The sequence below is a fragment of the Camponotus vicinus genome, unplaced genomic scaffold (assembly GCF_025532165.1).
Source record: "Camponotus vicinus isolate PSW18456_S1 unplaced genomic scaffold, iyCamVici1.0 SCAF_4, whole genome shotgun sequence".
Lineage (NCBI taxonomy): Eukaryota > Metazoa > Arthropoda > Insecta > Hymenoptera > Formicidae > Camponotus > Camponotus vicinus.
In genome coordinates, this window is record NW_028141976.1 from 12346074 (window position 1) to 12365596 (window position 19523).

A 19523-nucleotide genomic window follows, 5' to 3' on the forward strand; every position below is an offset into this window, starting at 1 on the left:
AATATTTTAAAAATTAAAAATATATAATTATGTGCAAGAAATATATATATTTCTAACGCATTGGATACACTCCGTTTGACGCTATTTTTGCCTCGAAATATTTGGTAGCTCAATTAGACCTAAGAATCTTGTGTTTTGAAATGAAAATAGCGTTGCACCAAACGCATTTAATATTACAAAAATTAATAAACAGTGCAATATCTATATATTATCATTTATTATTAAATGCTATAATTGTTACATTATTACAATTTATTATAAATTACAACACAAATATATATATATATATATATATATATATATATATATCTAAATGATTATTAATTCTATCATATTGTATATCTATAAAATTGGTTCATATCAGAAAAACCAAGTATATGTGTGCATATGCTTAGAAAAATATACATTTATATCCTTGACGTATTTAAATTTATCTCACATACATGCTATGGATATAAATAAAATTATTTTGAATAAAGGATTAACACATGTTGAAATGATGGAAGTAATTTTTATAACCATGATTTTTTCATTATATTACGATTGCTATAATTGATTATTAAATTTACAGTAGAAATTTCTTTAATCGATACACATGTTAATTAAACAACTATTATATGCAAAAATTATGGAAATTATTTAAACATTTTCGCTGATATCAAATTGATATGTTTCAAACTCAATTATATGCTGAAAATTTAAGCACCATTTTATTGAAATTAATCGATAATTAAAGAAATGTACATAAAATGTACATAATGGCACATTCCACACATCTCATCTCATTTTATACAAACATTCGATTCGGCTCGATTCTGGTAATGCTGCCAAAAAACTGCCCGTTATCCAGTTTGTCTTGTTTCGCACACTGAATATCAAAATGGATGTAAAAAATACAAATTGGACCATTTCTTAATATTTTTTTTCTTAAATATTAAGCGGAAGAGAATCTTGCCTAGACACGAGGTTTATTGATATGGAATACTTCCACATTTTATCTATCTTAATACTGTGCATAATTTTAGGAAGATTATGGAGAACTTACACAATTTGATACTAATATAATGATGGAAATGTCAAATGCATATGATAAATTAAAAAATCAAGTAGCGATATATATTATGCTGTGTGTGTGTGTGTGTGTACACACACATATGTATATATATATACACACATACACACATTCAACTTAATTTCTGATTTAAAAAATTGCATTATGAAAATATAAAATAATAGATATGATCAGTAGTATACTGCTACATATATACATATATAGTATATGTGTATATGTGTGTGTATATATATATATATATATATATATATATATATATATATATATATATATATATATGTATATATGTTTGATACAATTAATCTTTTTCTACACATCATTATATATAAATACAAATTTCTAGCACAATGCAAGTTGCTCCAATCATGTGGCACAACCTCTATATGGCTAACAGATATTATATGTACCATGACAAAGATAGATTTTATAATCTGTAGAACAGTATGCACTCTTTATTTCTATTTTAATATTTCAGATGAAGAAGAATGTTAGCAGTAATATATACATATTTTTATCATAGTCACTGCATGACTAGAAAATATTACCGTACACTCAGAAGAGAATATACCATTCCAACTTTGTAGAAATATTACTTTTTAGGAGAGAAGCAAATTTCATGAATATTACTTATTGTAATATTCATAAATAAAAATGATAACATATGTTTTATGTATGTGATAATAACATGTATCATTAACATAATCTTTTATAAAATCAACAAATCCATGACAGACACTCGTTGAACGCGAGTTAAGAACCTTGTGCTGAATCATTCATTTTAAAACATCAATAGATTCCTAGAATAAACAATAAAATCTTATATTTACGTGAATGTTTAAACTAGTGCATTATATTAACATCTATGTAAGAAAAAAAAATGAAATGAGCTTGATTAGCTGCATATATAAATAATTATAAATTAGAACCATGAAGATATATCCTACATAAGAACTATTAGGATATATCTTATAAATATTGTATCTTTTATAGGTCGTTTTATTATTTCATTGAAATGTGGTTTTAATTTCTTTTTAATGAAATAATAGTCTTATTCTAATATATATGTATATATATATATGTAGAGTTGTATTTTACATATCTAAATCTAATAACTTTATAAAATTATGCTTGTGCTTTGGATAATTAGCAATGTATTACAAAAGAGATTATGGATGCACATGTGACTAAAATATTAACATACAGTAGACATATTAACACAATTCTTTGAACATTTCTCATTTCAACGTATTGCACAAAAATCTGGGGTTTCTTCTTATATAGCACATAACACGCGGCACAATCGAATGTAAGTGTAACTGTTCAGATTTGAATGTATATAAGCACATCTATGCAATGGTACATATAATAGATGTTATTAGTAATCTAAATTTTGATAATATAGGAGTCTCTCTCTCTCTCTTTCCATTGTCACACATGTGATGCATCGCACTCGGAGAATTTCTGTTAAATCTCCTGATTGTCTTCACCAGTCTCGTTATCTACAAATTCCACGTGCGTAAATGGAAAATGTCCGACCTTGCCGTGTAACTCGCCCTCCCACTGTCCATTGATATTAGTCTTTGTCACTTTTATCATATCACCTACTTCTAATTTTAATGCAGTTTTATCGTACGCGTTCGGCACCCTTGCCTGTTTCACTTTTGCAAAGGCCGGTAATGTTCTCTGAATGTTCGATCTTCGCGTTACAGTCGCTTGTCCCGTCATTTCTGCTTGAGATACCTGTGTTGTAGGTCCGGAATTGGAGTTCGAGCCGGAACTGCCCCCGCTTTCAGGCCGCGAATTATTTTCTATTATCATGTGACTATCCTCATCGTATTTCTGAACATATGGAACTGGTATTGAACCAGTTTGGCCAACGCTATTTCTAGCTGTCCACCATTGTTCTTCATCCTTTGATATTACAGTGAGTATATCACCTGTTATTACAAATTTCATTTCATTAAAATAACTATCAAATTTGTATAAATTATGTATGTGTGTGATATTAAAAAAATCAATTATACCTTTTCTAAAGGGTAAATCATCAGAATCATTGCCATCAAAATCGTACTTTGCAATTACCCTCTGTGTTTTCTTCGGAGCAGGCCTAATTAATGGTGTGGTATCCAAATAATGCAGTTTGTAAAACGCTAGAAGACTAGGAATATCAGGAAACATCTGATCTCCAATTCGATATCGAATTTGATCTCCTTGTTGAATTTTATTGATGATATAGTGGCTAACTTTACTGTCCTCTCTTACGCATAGTACAAAATCACCATGTATGGAAGTGCTATCTCGTACTAAAAATACACCACCTTCTTTCTCACCCATTAGTAGGTCGGAAGCATCCTGCCGTGACATAGCACCAAAGTACCAGCTAAAAGAGAATCAGATCATAAATATATATAAATTAAATCTTTTGTAAATAGTTGCATATATTTCACTTAAAACTGCTACAAAAGATAAGAAATTTTTCTTAAAATAAGTAGAAAAATATGCAAGAAATTTGTCATACATTTATACAAAAGTCTAAGCTAACAAAGTTTTAACTGGTCCTGTATCTATTTATTCACTTATTTAGATGGAAAATAAAATTTTTTTAGAATAAATTCATATAACAATCCGTGAATATTATGAATAAAAATAATCATATATAATTAGTCATATATAATTACAGAAACGGCAATAATTAAAATGAAAAAAATAGAAAGGACATAAAATATAAGGATAGTAAAATGTCATTTAATTCAATTAAGTAGCATAAAATTTGAAAATTTATTCGCTAGTAAATACAAATATTTTTTCTTTCTTATTTATAAGAAATTATTTTTTCTTTTCTAAAATGAAAACATAAGGAAGACGAATAAAACCTCAATTAACTGTTTGTGAAAATAGTCCAAGGAAAACATAAACGTCTATGAGGTGGATTTGATGGACATATAAAAAATATGTAAAAAATTGCAGTCTTTCGTGCTTCGTCCATGGGACGACACTTTGAGAAACAAATAATTATAATTATTCACGTCGCACGGACTAAGGATGATTTATCCAGTGCTCAAGAAGACGATAAAATCACATCGAGATGAAAAAAAAATGATATCGTGGGATTGGAATAAGAGGCGTGAAACGACTGCACGTCGACACGACGCAAATTGCAGCCGCAATTTCAAATGCCGCATATATATACATGACATTGATGATTGCTTGATGAATCAAAACATGGGAATTTTCTGTCACACTCACCTCGACTTGTCGTACTGATCGAAGGTTGCAGCCATTGTGTATTACGTATATTTTGCAGTTCCGATTAGAGTCCGAGAGCGAAACGATAACTTCTCTTCCTTCGTCAATTATCAATTAATATATTGCGAGGGACACCGAGAGAAAGAGAGAGAAGGAGAGGCAGAAAGAGACGGTATAGGCTCGATCAAGCTCCCGCATAATAAAGTACCATGATACACGAAAACAGACCCCGTTTTCGCGACGCAATTACACGCACTCGACCAGGAATTTACGGACGTCACTCTTTTTTTCCCAGACACGAGACGAATTAACGCTGCCCCGTCGAACGTTCTTCGCGCGACGGTGCGATCCTGCGTATCATCGACGACATGTCGAAGCTCGCGTACGCTCACCGGCGTCTCGTCGATCCCGACGAAAGTGGTTTCCTTTCCGGGTCACGTAGTCGCGAAATTACCCCGATTATCGGCGATGAAATCCTACGATTCGCCGCGGGAAACGTCCTCGCCGAGGATGACCTGGAACGCCGATCGCAAAAATGGTCGCCAGAGCAGCACGACGTTCGTCCCCGGTGCACGTAATAGTTCTAATCATACCTGCACTTTCTACACTCGGTAGGTTGCCCGTTTTTGTCTGCACTTTCTACACTCGGATTCCTCGCTCTCCCCCCCCCCTCTCTCTCTCTCTCTCTCTCTTCAACATTTCATATATTATCTCAAGCAAAAACGTACATACAAAATATAATATTTTATATAAACATAATTTATATATATATATATATATATATATATATATATATATATATATATATATATATATATATAATATGGATTTTTTGATATTCGCTCAAAAATTCCGTCCTCAGAGGATCCGCCATGTTAGAGGGAAATTTAAACATATATCACTCTTTTCACAGTTCTTAAATTATTAACTTGATTATTGAATTATTTAGTCATTTTTAGTTTATTTGATAATTAAACTTAGTTTATTATATAATCAAAGTTTACAAAATTAAAAATAAAGAAATTATGAAAAATACTATTTTTATGAAGTAATATTTAATTATTTTCATTCTCATTAATACTTTAGTTATAATTAAATACCAGAATTATTAAATTCATTTCTTGTTTTTACTTCTACATACATTACGTGATTTTATTTTATAAATCATTTGAACTATCGTTTACGCGCATGCGTGAAAATTTCCCTCCTAAGATGGCGGACGCCATCTTCGATTGAGGACGCGATAGTAGCGTTCATTCAATCCGTGTATTTATATATCGTATAATATCGGTGATTATATTAGAAAAAGTTTGTGAAACATATCTATTGGCTATCGAATAGAGAATTTTTAGAGGCTTTTGGAAGCGTGACGGTAATAACCAAGCCTTCGTCAAAACTCTTATGTCAAACGGAATATAACCTTAGTTTCCCATCTCGATTCGAGCGAGACGCACACAACGGTGATTTTGGAAAATTCAAATGTTTATTAACTAAGTACGTGTTTTTTATGTACTTTTTGTGTGTTTTTTAAGTTTTCATTTCGCAGTGCCTTCTTTTCTACCTTTAAATTTCCATCGAAGATCGATCGAAAAAGCACATGCGTTGTATGTGATTGATAAACTACAAGTTGTATAATAGTATCGAGTATTTACATCGTGTTGTACGTTATTAACACATTATAAATTGTATTAATATTAATCAATCGTACAATATAAATTGTACATACATAATATTTTTGCTATAAGCGGGAAAACTTCATATTAATTAGACGATTATCTTAACTAGATGAGATTAGATTCATAATTTATTTATCACACAACATATAGTTGTAGCATCACAGAATGGCTGTCAGCGCGTCTTTTCATCGGAATGTCTTTTTATTAAATCAATTGATTCCGCCTAGTGAAGATTTCAAAAAGGTTTTTCGGGAGGTAAGAATTTTACTTTTCTTTATTTTATGGTGATTCATTCTTAAGTATATTTTTCTTTTATATATGTGTTAACTTTACCAGTTTTATCGATAACAAATCATAGATACATTTTACAGGGAATGTTTGATAAACCGAATTTTGCGGGATTCATACAAGTCTCTCATTATCTGTTAATGATATGTGATGCTGAGCGTTTCAGAAAACTGGTTGAATGGCCAATATTATGTAAAAAAACGGAAGCAAAATATCGTAATGATGTCAGAGACTACTTAAATGTTATTGCTGCAGAGAATCCTGACATGGGATTTCCACATATAGTTACTACATATCTGCATCACGCGAGTGGTACTAAGTTTATGCTTATAATGTGGAAATTATCTCAACTTGCACTAAAGAGGTATCTCATGGATAATGGTAGGTAATTCTGTAAAAATCAACTTTGTTTTTGTTAATTTTCTACATATGTATACATGTACATACATGTATATATGTGTGTGTAAATATTATATATTAATCTCAGATATATAACGCAATTGCACATTAATTTCATATTATTTAATATGAAAGATTTTATAGTTTATTTAATTATCATTTGTTTCAGCTGAATATGAAGTTATATCTGCACCAAAACCAGGTCCTGCAATTGATCTAATTAAAACATATTTACAACAATCTAAGGCGAGTGTTGCTAGTGATACATTGAGTCACCGTAGAAATTGCACACAAATGGAGAAAGCAGTGAATTTTACATTGGCGTAATTTTTTATTTCTGTTATACATTTTGTTTCTTATATACATTTCTTATATTATTTTATATATTTTTTTATCTCTTATATATATTTCTTATATACATTTTTATTTCTTATTACATGTTTTGCTAAAACAAACATTTGTATAAAACATTTGTATAAAAAGCTTTTAAAGTTGTTCATTTCTTCTTTCATTTTAGAGAAGAGAAAGAACAATTGGCTAAGATTAAAACAGAATTGTTTGACAAGAAACAATCTGTGACAAATTGCATAAGTACTGCACCTGTTGCTACCTGTATAAAACAACGCTTGAAAAATGTCGAGGATGCAGAAATCATACAAAGTCAGAAACATGTTTATTTTTACCATGTATTTTTTATATATCGAGAATCAATTTGTCGCATATACAAAACTAATAAATATATATAATGTTTTTTTTAGTGTGGAAAAATAGTTTAGACAAAAACATACATTACATACAAAAACAGAACACAGTTTTGAAAAATCTGGAAAAAATATGCGAAAATATAAGTGGCATAATAATGAATCTATTAGGTGATGCAAAAGTACTAGATGGCAGACAGTTGGAAAAAATCAATTGTTCTCTGATATCGGAATTACCATTTCCGCCTGACATTCAGGTGAGTATTAATATTGTTTTAAATAAATAGTTGCACATCATCTTTTTCTTGCAATTATATATCACTATATATATATATATATATATATATATATATATATATATATATATATGTATAAAATTATAATTCATATTTACACTACTTAATAATATATTATAGTTTAATCAATTGTTCTCTTTCAGCATTATCTTTGTCATTTATATAATGATAATCAATTGGTATATTACAATTTTATTTACCTGCACACTTTGATACTTCATCAAGTGTATCAATGTTTGAGGAAAGATGAATTAGTAGACTTAACGCAATGCCTGTTGCAAATGGAAGCGAGTGTAGAAGATATGAAATCTATGTACAATATATTTAAAACTATTTTGACAAACATGAAAAATTCTATAGTCGAGACACAAAGTTTCTTTTGTAAAAAAAATATGGACTATACATCTGGAGAATATGTGTTACCCTTTGTAAATAGCGTGCTTCTTATGCCGTCGCCTCTTATCAAAATTAATACTAATTGTGTAGATGAAACGAATGATTTACAGAAATTATTGCAACTTACTCCAGGTGAAAGTAAGTTTACGGACTTACAATTAGAAAGTTATACATTGCAATTTTTCATAAAAGAATTGCTACTACTACAATATTTATTTTTTTCAGTTGCGCATAAATCGTTATTTTCGAGATATATGCGATATAAGCGAATTCATACACCAGATTTAAGAACGAATTTATTTGTATCACGTATTAATATCGATAGTGCTATGTCGTTAGACAATAACGACAAACAAAGTTTGAACTTGCGTTTTGTAACACCTAAAGTGAATAAATTGTCCAAGAAAGTAACAGGAAAATATTGCCGATTATTTTCGTCGCACATGGATAAAAATATAAAAGGTTTGTAACAATCTTTTCTGAAAATTGTATACAAATACTATTTTGCAATATTTATATTAAAAGAAATATGTACATATAAAATTCAAATTATATTTCAATTAAATTAAAATTTAAACAGCCAATTCCAGCATGATATCTCTACCATCTACAGCACAAGCCAATTCTTCTGCCATTGCAAATACAATAGGAGAAATGCCTAATATTTCGGATTTTAATTTGGATACTATAGCAAAGGGTTATTTTAATCTGAATGAAGAGTCCCTCATCAATTCTACAATCTCTTGTATATCTACATCTGCACAGTTTACTCCAATAAAACAAAATACCTCGAGAGATATGTCTCAAGAACGAACGAAAGACAAGTTTGATCACGAGTTTAAAGTAAATAAACTCGAGCTGGATGACTTTACAGAAGTACAGTTTGTGAATGATGAGAATAAAGGCACAGTTGTAAAGCATGAAAATAGTTCAAGAAGACAGTCTATTAGTGACTTGGTGGAACGTTATAAGAAATTGCTAGAGGTCAGCAATTCTACTATGATAAAGTTTCAAGATAAATGCAAAGAACAAGAAGTTGAATAACGAAGGAAAAACTGAGAAACAAAGGTATTAAAATAAAAACTTTATTAATAATGCTACATATGTATAAATCGAAGTTCTAAAAATCTTTTGCAATAAATCGAATCGGGAAATTTTTATTAATAAAAAATATAATTGAGACAGAATATAATAGTTAAAAAAGAGTTTGCTTAATTTATTAGTTATCCATTAAAATCCACGAATAACAAAGACAAGATTTTACATTTGGCATACAGTGTTTCGTATAGATAAATAATTCAATTTATTTGTTTAAAAATATGTGGCAGGTTTCATTTGTTTTTAAATATAGTTTTATATCGCTTTTATAAAGCAAGGTGTAGTTGATAAGGAACAGTATATTATTAATTAACTTTTTTTAACTATGATAAAAAGCTTACATTAAAAAAAAATTAAAGAGTTTATTTAGGTAAATAAACTCTGTTTCCTTAAAGTTCCTATTTCCTATTTCTTTGCTATACACCGAGTTATAATTCATGAATAATAAATTTAATTATTAAAAGCGAAAATATATTTTGAAATAAAAGTAATTTTTTTTTATATATTGCCATTTGTATTTGGTAGCATAGTAGTGGAATTTAGTAATGAAATATACCAAAGAAGATAAAAAGATTCCTTTTCAATTTATGGATTAATAAAAAGTGTTAAAATTATGTTAATTAAGTGTTAAGTAAAATTGATTGCCACAAGACTTATTTTTCTTGAAAATGTAAAACATGCAGATTGAATTATACATGCATTTAATCTTGATGTACAGTGCAGAAAAGAATTCATATGATTTCTTCTTACAATTCATGAATGTGAGGAATTAGGAACCTTAAGTAGAGTAAACACATAGTCAATACTAATATTTTCTATTCCATGTAGTAGAGTTTATATAACATATTTATAAAATATTTTTTATATCATACATTATATGTATCTATTTATATTGTTATAGACATTATATATAGGAGTCACAAAGCAAACTATATTATTTTGTTACAGATTAAAATTATTGTTACAAAGTAATTTTGCTATATAAAATTTAAGAAAAAAAAATATATTTTTTTTGTACATAATATAATCGCGTCGACTCTTTCAATTATCTGACATCCCTTTCAATATGATTTACATAAAGAATGGATTTGTTTTATTCATAAAGTTCGAAAAATGTGCTTTTTTTCAATTTTACCTATTACTTATGTATACATTAAATAAATTGTATTTATTGAGATTCTTGGCATATATGAGATAAACTATGTATATAATTTCTTTTTATTATTAGTGCCGTGAAAAAATAATCATTTTGTTTAATACTTCATAACACTTAAATTTGTAATAACATTTTATTCACAATTATTATGTTTAGATTGCTGTGTATATATGCACTGTATTTAGTTATAATGTATTTGCAATGATAAGTAAAAATCTATACAATAAAAATTAGACATTGCATTGCTTAAAAATACATTCTGCATATTGCAATAGGTGTTATGTCACCTACTCATACATCTGAATATTAATTTGATATTAATCAATAATATAAAAAGGCACAATGTGGCATATATTCTTAATATACATACAACGAGAGAAAAAAAATTTAATTACAATCGTTATTCAATTTGATCAATATAATAGTATTGACTAATTACAAATTTTTGCTGATTTTAAAGGCGCATTTCCGGCATTTTAGAAAAGTATTGATACTTTTATGTTTACTTTTTATGATACTTTTTATGTTTTTGCAATTATTTATACATATTTAGTACTTCTTATTCTTTGTCAATATAAATTGTGCAATATTTTCTATTAATAAAAACTGCAAAGATTCATAAATGAATCAAATATATGTATTCAGTAAAATATGCTTTGAGAATTTTAGCATAAATTCATCATATTTATACATAATCATTTCTGTTCTGTATTTTTCATATTTTATTTAGAAATATTTATAAGAATATTTTTGTAAACTTTTATTTTCGATAACATGACTTGATAAAAATTAATTTTTTTTAATTCAAAGAGAAAGTAACTATTCCTATAGTCTTTAGGCTGATCATAATTTTCAAAATGCTCTATTAAATTACAATTTTGAAAGATTTGAGATTCATATTTTGAGAAGAGAAACTTTTTTTGATATATTTTACTGTGTTACAATTATAGCACAACTTGTTACAAAAAATTTATTTTATTAGAATTAATTATATTAGAAGTTTGTGGTCAAGAGAAATTTGTTGCAAGGGTTAGTAAGATATTTATGATTAAATATTGAATCTTATTATAGTAAAGTTATACATTATGCTATTTTAAGAATCATAAACACTTTATCAAACATTTCTCAATTATTTATTTAAATCTCAGTTCTCTCAATTTACTAAATACAGATCTAATGTTAAAACTGCTAAATTTTTTTTTTACAATTTTGATCTTAAATTAATTAAAATTGTAATGCAATAGAGCATTTATAAAATCATATTATGTATGCATAAAAATTATAAAGAACGATTATCTTTTCCCTTGATTATTTTTTTTTTCTTTTTTTTTGAACCATGTAATAGTTTAATAACATCAGCTTTTTTAAAAAATATGTTTTTGTAAAATTTTCATATTTTTCTGTGATATTGTTTGGTGTGATGTACATCATCTTCATCGCCCAAGCGTTGAATAAAATTTAGGCTACAAGAGAAGAAAAATATTTTATTACATATAATATGTTGATTTTGTGGAATATATTAAAAAGAAACTAACATTATTTATAATAATGACAGATGCATAATATATAAATAATACAAAAAAAAATTATAAAACGGCAGAGACGAAAAAGTAATTAAATCATTTTTAATTTTCAGATAAGTGATGCACATATTATGAACAGATATCAATTTTCATTAAAACTAAGGAGGGACCCAATTAGTAATTACCTCATCATGATTCTCTTCCTTATTTCCCTCATCGTCATCTCCGGAGCTATCTCCTCCTGAACTATCGGCAGAATTACGTTGCTGATCTTTGTTATTTAAGCTATCCACAGCAGTTGTGGGTATAGCTTTGATTTTACTAGCGGCATCGTAACATTGTAAACAAACTCTGACGGCCTTCCCGTTCCCCTGTCCAGGTAATAATAACTTTTTATTACTGCAGGGACCGCAAACTACCGCTCCGCATTGCCTACAGTGATGCTGAAATAGAAAGCGCAATTATTTTAGTATATTTTCATTTTGTTTAAATTGGTTAAATTAATACAAGTCTCGCAATTACCCGTCTATTTAATACTGTAAACTGTGTCTTGTTGCAGTGCATGCAAATTGTAGCTTCATTATCTGGTACCCAGACTGCTGCGTGAATCTCGACAGGCTTTTTGCCGCCTATAAAGATACAGAGAAATAAAGAAAGGATTAAAGTATAAATCAATTGTGCAGATCTATGGAATTATGAGAGATTTGGGTTGCAAAACACACCGTTGTAATAATTTAGCTTTTACTTACTTTTTCTTAATAAATCTTCAATACATTTTGTGATATGTGCCATCCATTCTTGCTTCTCTGTTGCAGTAGCAGCATAAACAGCAAATGACTTTGTTACTGTTTTAATGAGCCACCCATTACGATATTCTATAAATAATGATCCAATACTATACTGACATTTTCTAAGAATGACCTCATTTGATTATTGATCCATATACTGTATAAAACATAATATTTGACAAACTCTTTTTAGAATGCATAGGGAAACAAATAGGAAACAAATATATCTATGATAAGAATATAATTAGCCAATTCTATATATACAAAATATACTTTTTTGTAACAAATAGAAATTATGAAAACAAAATATAATAATATAAATAAATATAGGATAGATTTTTTTTTGGATGAAAGTGATCTTGAGATTTTGTCTATGTGTCATATTTATACAACATATTTATATACATGACATGTTTATATATAGTTTAATGAACTTGTTATGTATTACTAATTCTTTTTATATAAATCATAAAATCACTTAGTTTTTGAGGAAATTAAACAAATTCTTGAATTCTTTCCTTAACCCGTATTTATGAAACCATTAAAAGTTTTACACAAAACTTTAATTTATTGTAAAAATCGTATTCACTCAAGATACTAATATTTCAGTTTCTAAAAAGACAAATATCAAGCAATTTACAAATTACACATAAAACTGAAATTTTACAGAACTTGATCATATTTTTTCATATTTTATATAAAAGAAACTTGTATTTATTGCAAAATTCAATTTATATGATAATTAATAAAATTGTTAAAAAATCATATGAATAAATGTACACATTATATATATAATACAGATTTTTGCACATACTTTCGAAATATTTTAGACATATTTAAAGTACTCTATGTGACAAAAACAAAAATTTTATTACAAATATATTAGATAATGATAATGTACTTACGACCCTCATCAGCTAGAGACTCTAATTTTACCTCCTCCAATGGTATTATATGTTGCTTGTTATACTGTGAACAAATTATTATTACTGTTAACATTACTGCCATTGTTTTATAATAATCGTTATATACATAGCTTATTTATGCATTCTGTTATAGGATACACACTTTTTTTTTATTAATCACGATATTTCCATAGACCAGTATGTCGTTGAACAGAAAAAATTGTCTGGGTTTGGGCTTCTTTCTGCACATTTTCGTCAGGACACCTTCTCCCACCAAAACTCGACCAGGTACCGCGAGTGGCTATTGAGAGAAGAGGAATATTCATAAGTGAGTCATATCGACAGCTAACACTAACTAGTGCAAATTACTGGTTTATTTAATACTGGTGCAAATTACTGGTTTATTAAAATAATGAAGTATTATATGACTTATGAATTATGAGATCTATCGATTTCTCTCACCTGACCCGAACTGCCGAAGCAGTTTTCGACCATCGCGATACGCCTGGCATTGGCCTCGCTGTTTACTGAAACATATCAAATCAAGAAGGGGGGAGGTGAACATAAATGTCGAACACACCCACAATCTCTCGACAATATATATATATATATATATATATTGTATATATATATATATATATATATATATATATATATATATATATATATAACCAATATATATATATATATATATATATATATATATATATATATATATATATATATATATATATATATATATTGGTTTTATAAATCGTCCTAGCGTCAACTCCGTTCTTTTCAGCAACGCTTGTATAGTCTTCTTAAGGTTTTTTTTTCGCGAGCAATGCACTTGAAACGCATACATGCGTCTCTCCTGCATCAGATACGTGGGAAAAGAAACGCGAAAGAGAGAGCGTGACTAACAGAGCGAAGTAATCGTCAACGCTGGTCGGAGCTGTCAAAACACACACGGCCCACTTTGACGACAGCTCGTGGAACCGTTATCTCCGAATTGCGCGAAAGTTAGACGGGGAAGACGAGAGAGAGAAAAACGAAAGAGGACTCGTCGAGGAACACGCGATCCTTCCACGGGTCATTCGCGGCCGCGGCGGTCTCGTCTTTTTTTTGTAAAATACGCGATATTAATTAAATGCTAATAAGCGGAGCACGAACTAACCCAATCGGTCGACCATGATCCTCTGAATCAGGGCTGACAACAGCAGGAAATATGAATCACGTACATGTCTTCGTCAAGTTTCGCCGTTTATCCGCGCGATTCGCGCTTATCGAGCACTTGAGAGAGAATCGTCTGATAGGCGGAAAGAGTTTATCAGCTCGTATCTCGTAGACCGAGAAAGAAATATACAAGAGAGCGGTCATCTTAGAACTGGATTGTGTTCAGAAACTACGTATCAGATGTAGCGGTTGATCGACCAATCACAGAACGCAGAGATCTCCGCCCCTTTTATTCCGATTGGCCAGATCGAGTTTCACTTTGACAAGTGCAAATTTTCGAACGCAAGCAAACCTGCGAGTCCATTGTATCCTTATTACATCTGTGGCTCGGAAGACGATCTATCGATATTGCTCGAAGTAAAACGCGATTCCATCGTTACCGCTCGAACGTCACATGATTACAAACCCTCGTCGCTGTGACGGATCGTTACGGACGAGATCGCTCAAAGGACGAGTATTTAGCGAATTTTCGAACGTTGGCGTGAGAAGCGGATGCGTTGCGGTTAGATTGAATTCGATTATTCTGCACGGACGATCTTATCGCAAGGATGAAGATTTGCGGACCTAAGTACGCTTTGTGCGGTCTGATACTGTCCGTTTGGGGCATATTCCAATTGGTAAGAGAGATTGTACAGTTATACTTTTCCTTTGCACAGAATAGACCTCTTGAACAGGCTAAAGTAAATTCTTTCTCTTCGTCTTCAGCTTCTCATGGGAGTCTTCTTCTACGTTCGGAGTGTAGCGCTGGTGGAGGATCTCCCTCTGGGAGAGGGGAACTTTACCTCGATGGAGAATTTTTACGACCTGGTGGATCGCGGTTACACGCAGAATGCGTACAACTGCTGGATCGCCGCATGCATCTATGTCCTCACTTTCCTTTTCTCGGGCCATCAGTTCTACCTCAATTCCAGATCGTCCCTTAGCGTATAAGCGAATACCTAGTGGATGTTTGAGGATGCTGCGGAGCGTCCAATTTGTAATTCTGTACAGCTGAGAAACAAGTACATCAAAGATTTAATTATAGATGCATTAATCGTTATTACACTGTACAGCGATAGAATTGAGTTGTAATTCAAACACAATATCTGCCCGTGGCAAAATGTATGGGTCTTGAGTGTTTTTAAAAGAACGATAAGGAGATATATTTATCATACATGTATACTAGCAACATTTCTAGATATCATAAACTATTAGATTTGGCCAATCATAGCTATTCCTCTGAAGAATGGAATGCCTATGATTGGCTAACCTTTGAATTATGGATGTTATTAAATCTAATTCAGGGTGACATATAAATATAATTATATATATAATATTATACATCAATATAACCCAAATGAAAGACAAATTATGCAATTCATAAAAGGAGTTTCATAATTTGTTTTACATCATATAAAAGTAATATATTCCAATTATTAAATTTTAATTCTATTTATATTACATACATTATTAATATAATAATATATTTAATAAATTGTTCGATGGTTAACAGCAATATTTCTGTGAAACCTTTCAGCTATACATCTATGGGGCAAATGTTTGCTTACAATTTTTTGCTTTTCCTGAGAAAAAAAATATTGAGAACATGTGTTTACATTCCCAGTATTTGAAATTATTTTGAAACACCTGAGAGGTCTCTGTTTTTATTGCATCTTTTTATGTTTTGTTTTCTCATTTTTTCTCTCTTTAAAAGGAAAAAATGAACTTATTTCATTCTTAATAGAGTTAGGAGAAAAAGACTTTCTAAATAAACTAGAAGAGAGGAGCAAGTTCAATATGCGTATAATTTTGATTATATTATCGCTCTTATCGACGGCGATAAAAGGCGCGTCGGATGTCAACATGAGCGTCACGTGACAGCGTACATAGGTGAATACAAAACGAGGTCGCGTAACAGCGAGTATACACAACGCGACACGTATCGTGAAGGAGCGGTTGATAGACTGACAGGTTAAAACTTGAGCTTGAATATTTCTTTTCATATATACTGAACGAATATATTTTTATCAATACTTAATTAAGTTTAGTCAAACTATACATTTACTAAAATAACGAAATAACGTATGACAGTTTGACGTTTGTTATCACGTGCTTTTTGCAAAATGATCGGCGTTTACGTTTGAATCACTGATGTGAGTCATACGTAAACGCCATTCTTTCATATATATAAATAACGTAAATTATCTTTTATTACAGGGAAGCCAGGACTTTATGCCTAGCAACGATCTTTCGCAATGGACCCTACGAGCAGCCAGACGGATGATTATACAGAGATAATACGAAAGCTTCCCGTTTACTTGAAATTAGCCTATGGCATGGGTCATGTACTAAATGATATCTGCGCTTCCATGTGGTTCACCTATCTGCTGGTGTTCTTTCATTTGGTTCTTGGATTCGATCCGACTTTGGCCGGTGTTGTGTTACTCATAGGTCAAGTAGCGGATGCCCTGGTTACCCCATTTGTCGGCTTTCAGTCCGACAGGAACGACAATTTCTGGTTGTGCCGATATGGCAGGAGGAAAACTTGGCACTTGATAGGTATAATTCACATCCTTATTAATATCCCATGCTTCTGCTTTGCAATATTATAATAGTCAGTTTGATTTGCAGGCACCATTTGCGTACTATTAGGATTCCCGTTTATATTTTCGCAATGCATCGGCTGTGAATACGCGCATCAGTACGCACAGTTAGTTTATTACGCTGCTTTTGTAGTGATCTTTCAATTTGGTTGGGCAGCAGTACAGATATCGCACTTGGCTTTAGTCCCAGAGCTAACGCCTTCTGAACATGAGAGGACTGAACTCATAGCTATAAGGTAATTGCAAAAGAATCATCAAAGAAATGAGATATGTGGAATAATCAATTGTTGAAGAAACTTTAAAAATATGCATATATAGATTAAGCTCTTATTGTAATTTTACTTTATTGTAATTTTACATAGATTCACGTTTACTGTCTTCTCCAATGTTCTCGTTTATTGCATCATGTGGGGTGTGCTACATGTAACGAGCAATGAAAATAATTCTCAGATTGGACCTAATGACATTCATAAATTTCAAAAAGTTGTTTTAATTGGAACAGTAGTTGGAGTCATAGCATCTATTATATTTCATGCTGTTGTTAAGGAAGGTGCTAATGGTGATGGTAATGGTAATAGAATGCAATTAAGTCTTTTAATTTTGTGATGTATTATATTATTTGGTAATTATCGAAAACTTTCAATATATTCTTGTAACAATATTGAAATTTTTAGGTAGCTTTTTACATAGAAACGGTAGAACAGCATTAGTGCTTTTGCGAGACTTCAGATTGTATCAGATAGCTTTTGTCTATATGCTTACACGACTATTCATCAATTTGTGCCAGATTTATATGCCTTTGTATTTACACGAATCATTGAATATGCCTGCCACTTCTCTGGCTTATATACCATTGACCATGTATCTGAGTAGCTTCTTGACATCTTTAATCATTGAGAGACTTAACACGAAATGGGGTCGAAAAGTCGCGTATTCTATTGGTGCTTTGCTCGCAATATGGGCTTGCATATGGATACAGTTTGGCAACGACGATATATATATCAAATATCAGATCTATGTTGTTGCTATATTGTTAGGTAAATAAACCACAAGCTTGATCTATACATAATGTCTCATTAAGTCTCATAAGTTTAAGAAACTGAAGTAATTTGTTAATTTAATTCTATTATTTGTTATTATGTGTTTTAGGTTCTGCTGGTGCAATAATGTTGGTGACCAGTCTCGGTATCACTGCGGATTTGATAGGGAAAAATACCGAAAGCGGTGCCTTTGCCTACGGAATTATGAGTTTTACAGATAAGCTGAGTAATGGTTTGGTAGTTATGTTCATTCAGTATTTGGTGAAGTAAGTAAGAATGTTTAATACATATAAAACTCGAGAGAGAATATATTTCAAATTCTTTCTTCCTCTCGATTTTGTCATTCAATGAATCACAAATTGAAAGAAGTATCAATTACGCTTGTCTTTCAGACACTTGTCGTCTGGTTATGCCAGTTATTATTATAGAAATATTCTTACATACGTTTGCGGCGTGTCCGCGGCCTCCGCTATGCTGATGATTCTATATATCAAACCTTTTTCGCGTGTTACGGGTACGTTCAAGATGCGCATACTGCTGCATCACATAATAATGATAATTAGAAATTTCAATATTTCGATATGTAAATTTGAAAAATTATTTTAGTCTTTGATACTTTACACAATGATGAGGACGAAGGTTTTGTAGAAACTCCAAATCCGATCAACGGAAACTCAGACCAACAGCCGCAAACTAATACATAATGTATGCCGATATATAGTTTGCAAATATTTTAACACAAAATGTGTAAGATACATAAAAAGATATATTGATACTTATTCTAAGAAAAAAAGCAATATATGTGCTATGCGCGCTATGTGATATGTATTAGATGAACTATAATTTTTTTTATTTGAGATCTGCGATTGATAGCATTCCTATTAATACAATTTAATATATTTTAACGATGTTATTGTAATATTTATTTCTTTTCTTCCATTTTAGTACATTTATCGTGCGAGATTAATGTAGACGACTCTTTGAATTAAATATTTTCGATTTTTAATTCAAGTATATTATATTTTGTGGGAAATCATAATATATACATATATGGATAATATTAGTATTATTTTCACAACTCTAATGCAGTTGTCATCTATGCATACATACTACATTTAAAAGTTGTGTACACACTTGTT

The 19523-nt window shown here is 30.4% G+C and overlaps 5 protein-coding genes across 16 annotated transcripts; 3 read left to right on the plus strand and 2 right to left on the minus strand.

The window, feature by feature from the left end:
* Nucleotides 1-105: 105 nt before the first annotated feature.
* Nucleotides 106-4907, minus strand: Crk (Crk proto-oncogene, adaptor protein). Of its 2 annotated transcripts, XM_083098596.1 has the most exons (4): nt 4319-4907; nt 3097-3452; nt 2678-3009; nt 106-2571 (listed from the first exon to the last, which is right to left on the minus strand). In XM_083098596.1, the coding sequence occupies exons 1-4, from the start codon at nt 4351-4353 to the stop codon at nt 2419-2421; spliced, it is 876 nt and encodes a 291-aa protein (XP_082954722.1). In that variant the 5' UTR covers nt 4354-4907; the 3' UTR covers nt 106-2418. The 2 variants fall into 2 exon arrangements, with proteins under 2 accessions (XP_082954722.1, XP_082954723.1); XM_083098597.1 differs by having other exon boundaries at nt 106-3009; nt 4319-4906.
* On the plus strand, nt 4399-12633 carry LOC145971185 (uncharacterized). 7 transcript variants are annotated; one of them, XR_014438794.1, is made up of 11 exons: nt 4399-4929; nt 6145-6249; nt 6366-6663; nt 6851-7004; nt 7199-7341; nt 7440-7639; nt 7822-8212; nt 8300-8536; nt 8655-9142; nt 11965-12230; nt 12411-12633. XR_014438794.1 is itself a non-coding variant. In XM_083098580.1 (10 exons), exons 2-9 carry the CDS (start codon nt 6160-6162, stop codon nt 9116-9118), a joined length of 1977 nt encoding a protein of 658 aa, XP_082954706.1. In that variant the 5' UTR covers nt 5473-5812; nt 6145-6159; the 3' UTR covers nt 9119-9142; nt 11965-12633. The 7 variants fall into 7 exon arrangements, 1 of the variants encoding a protein (XP_082954706.1); XR_014438792.1 differs by lacking the exon at nt 4399-4929 and adding an exon at nt 5472-5978; XR_014438793.1 differs by lacking the exon at nt 4399-4929 and adding an exon at nt 5472-5690.
* Rush (pleckstrin homology and FYVE domain containing family member rush hour) lies at nt 8063-14861 on the minus strand. Of its 2 annotated transcripts, none has more exons than XM_083098598.1 (8): nt 14704-14861; nt 14007-14071; nt 13708-13845; nt 13545-13608; nt 12601-12726; nt 12374-12480; nt 12037-12294; nt 8063-11791 (listed from the first exon to the last, which is right to left on the minus strand). In XM_083098598.1, exons 1-8 carry the CDS (start codon nt 14717-14719, stop codon nt 11762-11764), a joined length of 804 nt encoding a protein of 267 aa, XP_082954724.1. In that variant the 5' UTR covers nt 14720-14861; the 3' UTR covers nt 8063-11761. The 2 variants fall into 2 exon arrangements, with proteins under 2 accessions (XP_082954724.1, XP_082954725.1); XM_083098599.1 differs by lacking the exon at nt 14704-14861 and adding an exon at nt 14451-14474.
* Nucleotides 14862-15061: 200 nt separating this feature from the next.
* Rnasek (Ribonuclease kappa) lies at nt 15062-15785 on the plus strand. Its single transcript, XM_083098607.1, has 2 exons — nt 15062-15379; nt 15468-15785. Exons 1-2 carry the CDS (start codon nt 15311-15313, stop codon nt 15690-15692), a joined length of 294 nt encoding a protein of 97 aa, XP_082954733.1. The 5' UTR covers nt 15062-15310; the 3' UTR covers nt 15693-15785.
* Nucleotides 15786-16391: 606 nt separating this feature from the next.
* LOC145971189 (major facilitator superfamily domain-containing protein 12) lies at nt 16392-19289 on the plus strand. 4 transcript variants are annotated; one of them, XM_083098587.1, is made up of 8 exons: nt 16392-16712; nt 16959-17300; nt 17373-17580; nt 17707-17915; nt 18019-18381; nt 18494-18650; nt 18777-18898; nt 18991-19289. In XM_083098587.1, exons 2-8 carry the CDS (start codon nt 16997-16999, stop codon nt 19086-19088), a joined length of 1461 nt encoding a protein of 486 aa, XP_082954713.1. In that variant the 5' UTR covers nt 16392-16712; nt 16959-16996; the 3' UTR covers nt 19089-19289. The 4 variants fall into 4 exon arrangements, with proteins under 4 accessions (XP_082954713.1, XP_082954717.1, XP_082954715.1 ...); XM_083098591.1 differs by having other exon boundaries at nt 17707-17909; XM_083098589.1 differs by having other exon boundaries at nt 16392-16631.
* The last annotated feature ends 234 nt before the right edge of the window (nt 19290-19523 follow it).

What these genes read in the sequence shown, in the direction of transcription:
- Crk (XM_083098596.1), bottom strand. Translation starts at nt 4,353, where the DNA reads ATGGCTGCAACCTTCGATCAGTACGACAAGTCGAG. An exon ending in TGATTTACCCTTTAGAAAAG is followed by an intron (nt 3,010 to 3,096) that starts GTATAATTGATT and finishes TTGTAATAACAG; the next exon opens with GTGATATACTCACTGTAATA. An exon ending in AAACTGCATTAAAATTAGAA is followed by an intron (nt 2,572 to 2,677) that starts GTAGGTGATATG and finishes TGGAATTTGTAG; the next exon opens with ATAACGAGACTGGTGAAGAC.
- LOC145971185 (XM_083098580.1), top strand. Translation starts at nt 6,160, where the DNA reads ATGGCTGTCAGCGCGTCTTTTCATCGGAATGTCTTTTTATTAAATCAA. An exon ending in GAGGTATCTCATGGATAATG is followed by an intron (nt 6,664 to 6,850) that starts GTAGGTAATTCT and finishes CATTTGTTTCAG; the next exon opens with CTGAATATGAAGTTATATCT. An exon ending in GGATGCAGAAATCATACAAA is followed by an intron (nt 7,342 to 7,439) that starts GTCAGAAACATG and finishes TGTTTTTTTTAG; the next exon opens with TGTGGAAAAATAGTTTAGAC.
- Rnasek (XM_083098607.1), top strand. Translation starts at nt 15,311, where the DNA reads ATGAAGATTTGCGGACCTAAGTACGCTTTGTGCGGTCTGATACTGTCC. An exon ending in TTTGGGGCATATTCCAATTG is followed by an intron (nt 15,380 to 15,467) that starts GTAAGAGAGATT and finishes CTTCGTCTTCAG; the next exon opens with CTTCTCATGGGAGTCTTCTT.
- LOC145971189 (XM_083098587.1), top strand. Translation starts at nt 16,997, where the DNA reads ATGGACCCTACGAGCAGCCAGACGGATGATTATACAGAGATAATACGA. An exon ending in TGCTAATGGTGATGGTAATG is followed by an intron (nt 17,916 to 18,018) that starts GTAATAGAATGC and finishes TGAAATTTTTAG; the next exon opens with GTAGCTTTTTACATAGAAAC. An exon ending in TGTTGTTGCTATATTGTTAG is followed by an intron (nt 18,382 to 18,493) that starts GTAAATAAACCA and finishes TATGTGTTTTAG; the next exon opens with GTTCTGCTGGTGCAATAATG.
- Rush (XM_083098598.1), bottom strand. An exon ending in GTCTCTAGCTGATGAGGGTC is followed by an intron (nt 12,727 to 13,544) that starts GTAAGTACATTA and finishes CATTATTTATAG; the next exon opens with AATATCGTAATGGGTGGCTC. An exon ending in TGAAGATTTATTAAGAAAAA is followed by an intron (nt 12,481 to 12,600) that starts GTAAGTAAAAGC and finishes GTATCTTTATAG; the next exon opens with GCGGCAAAAAGCCTGTCGAG.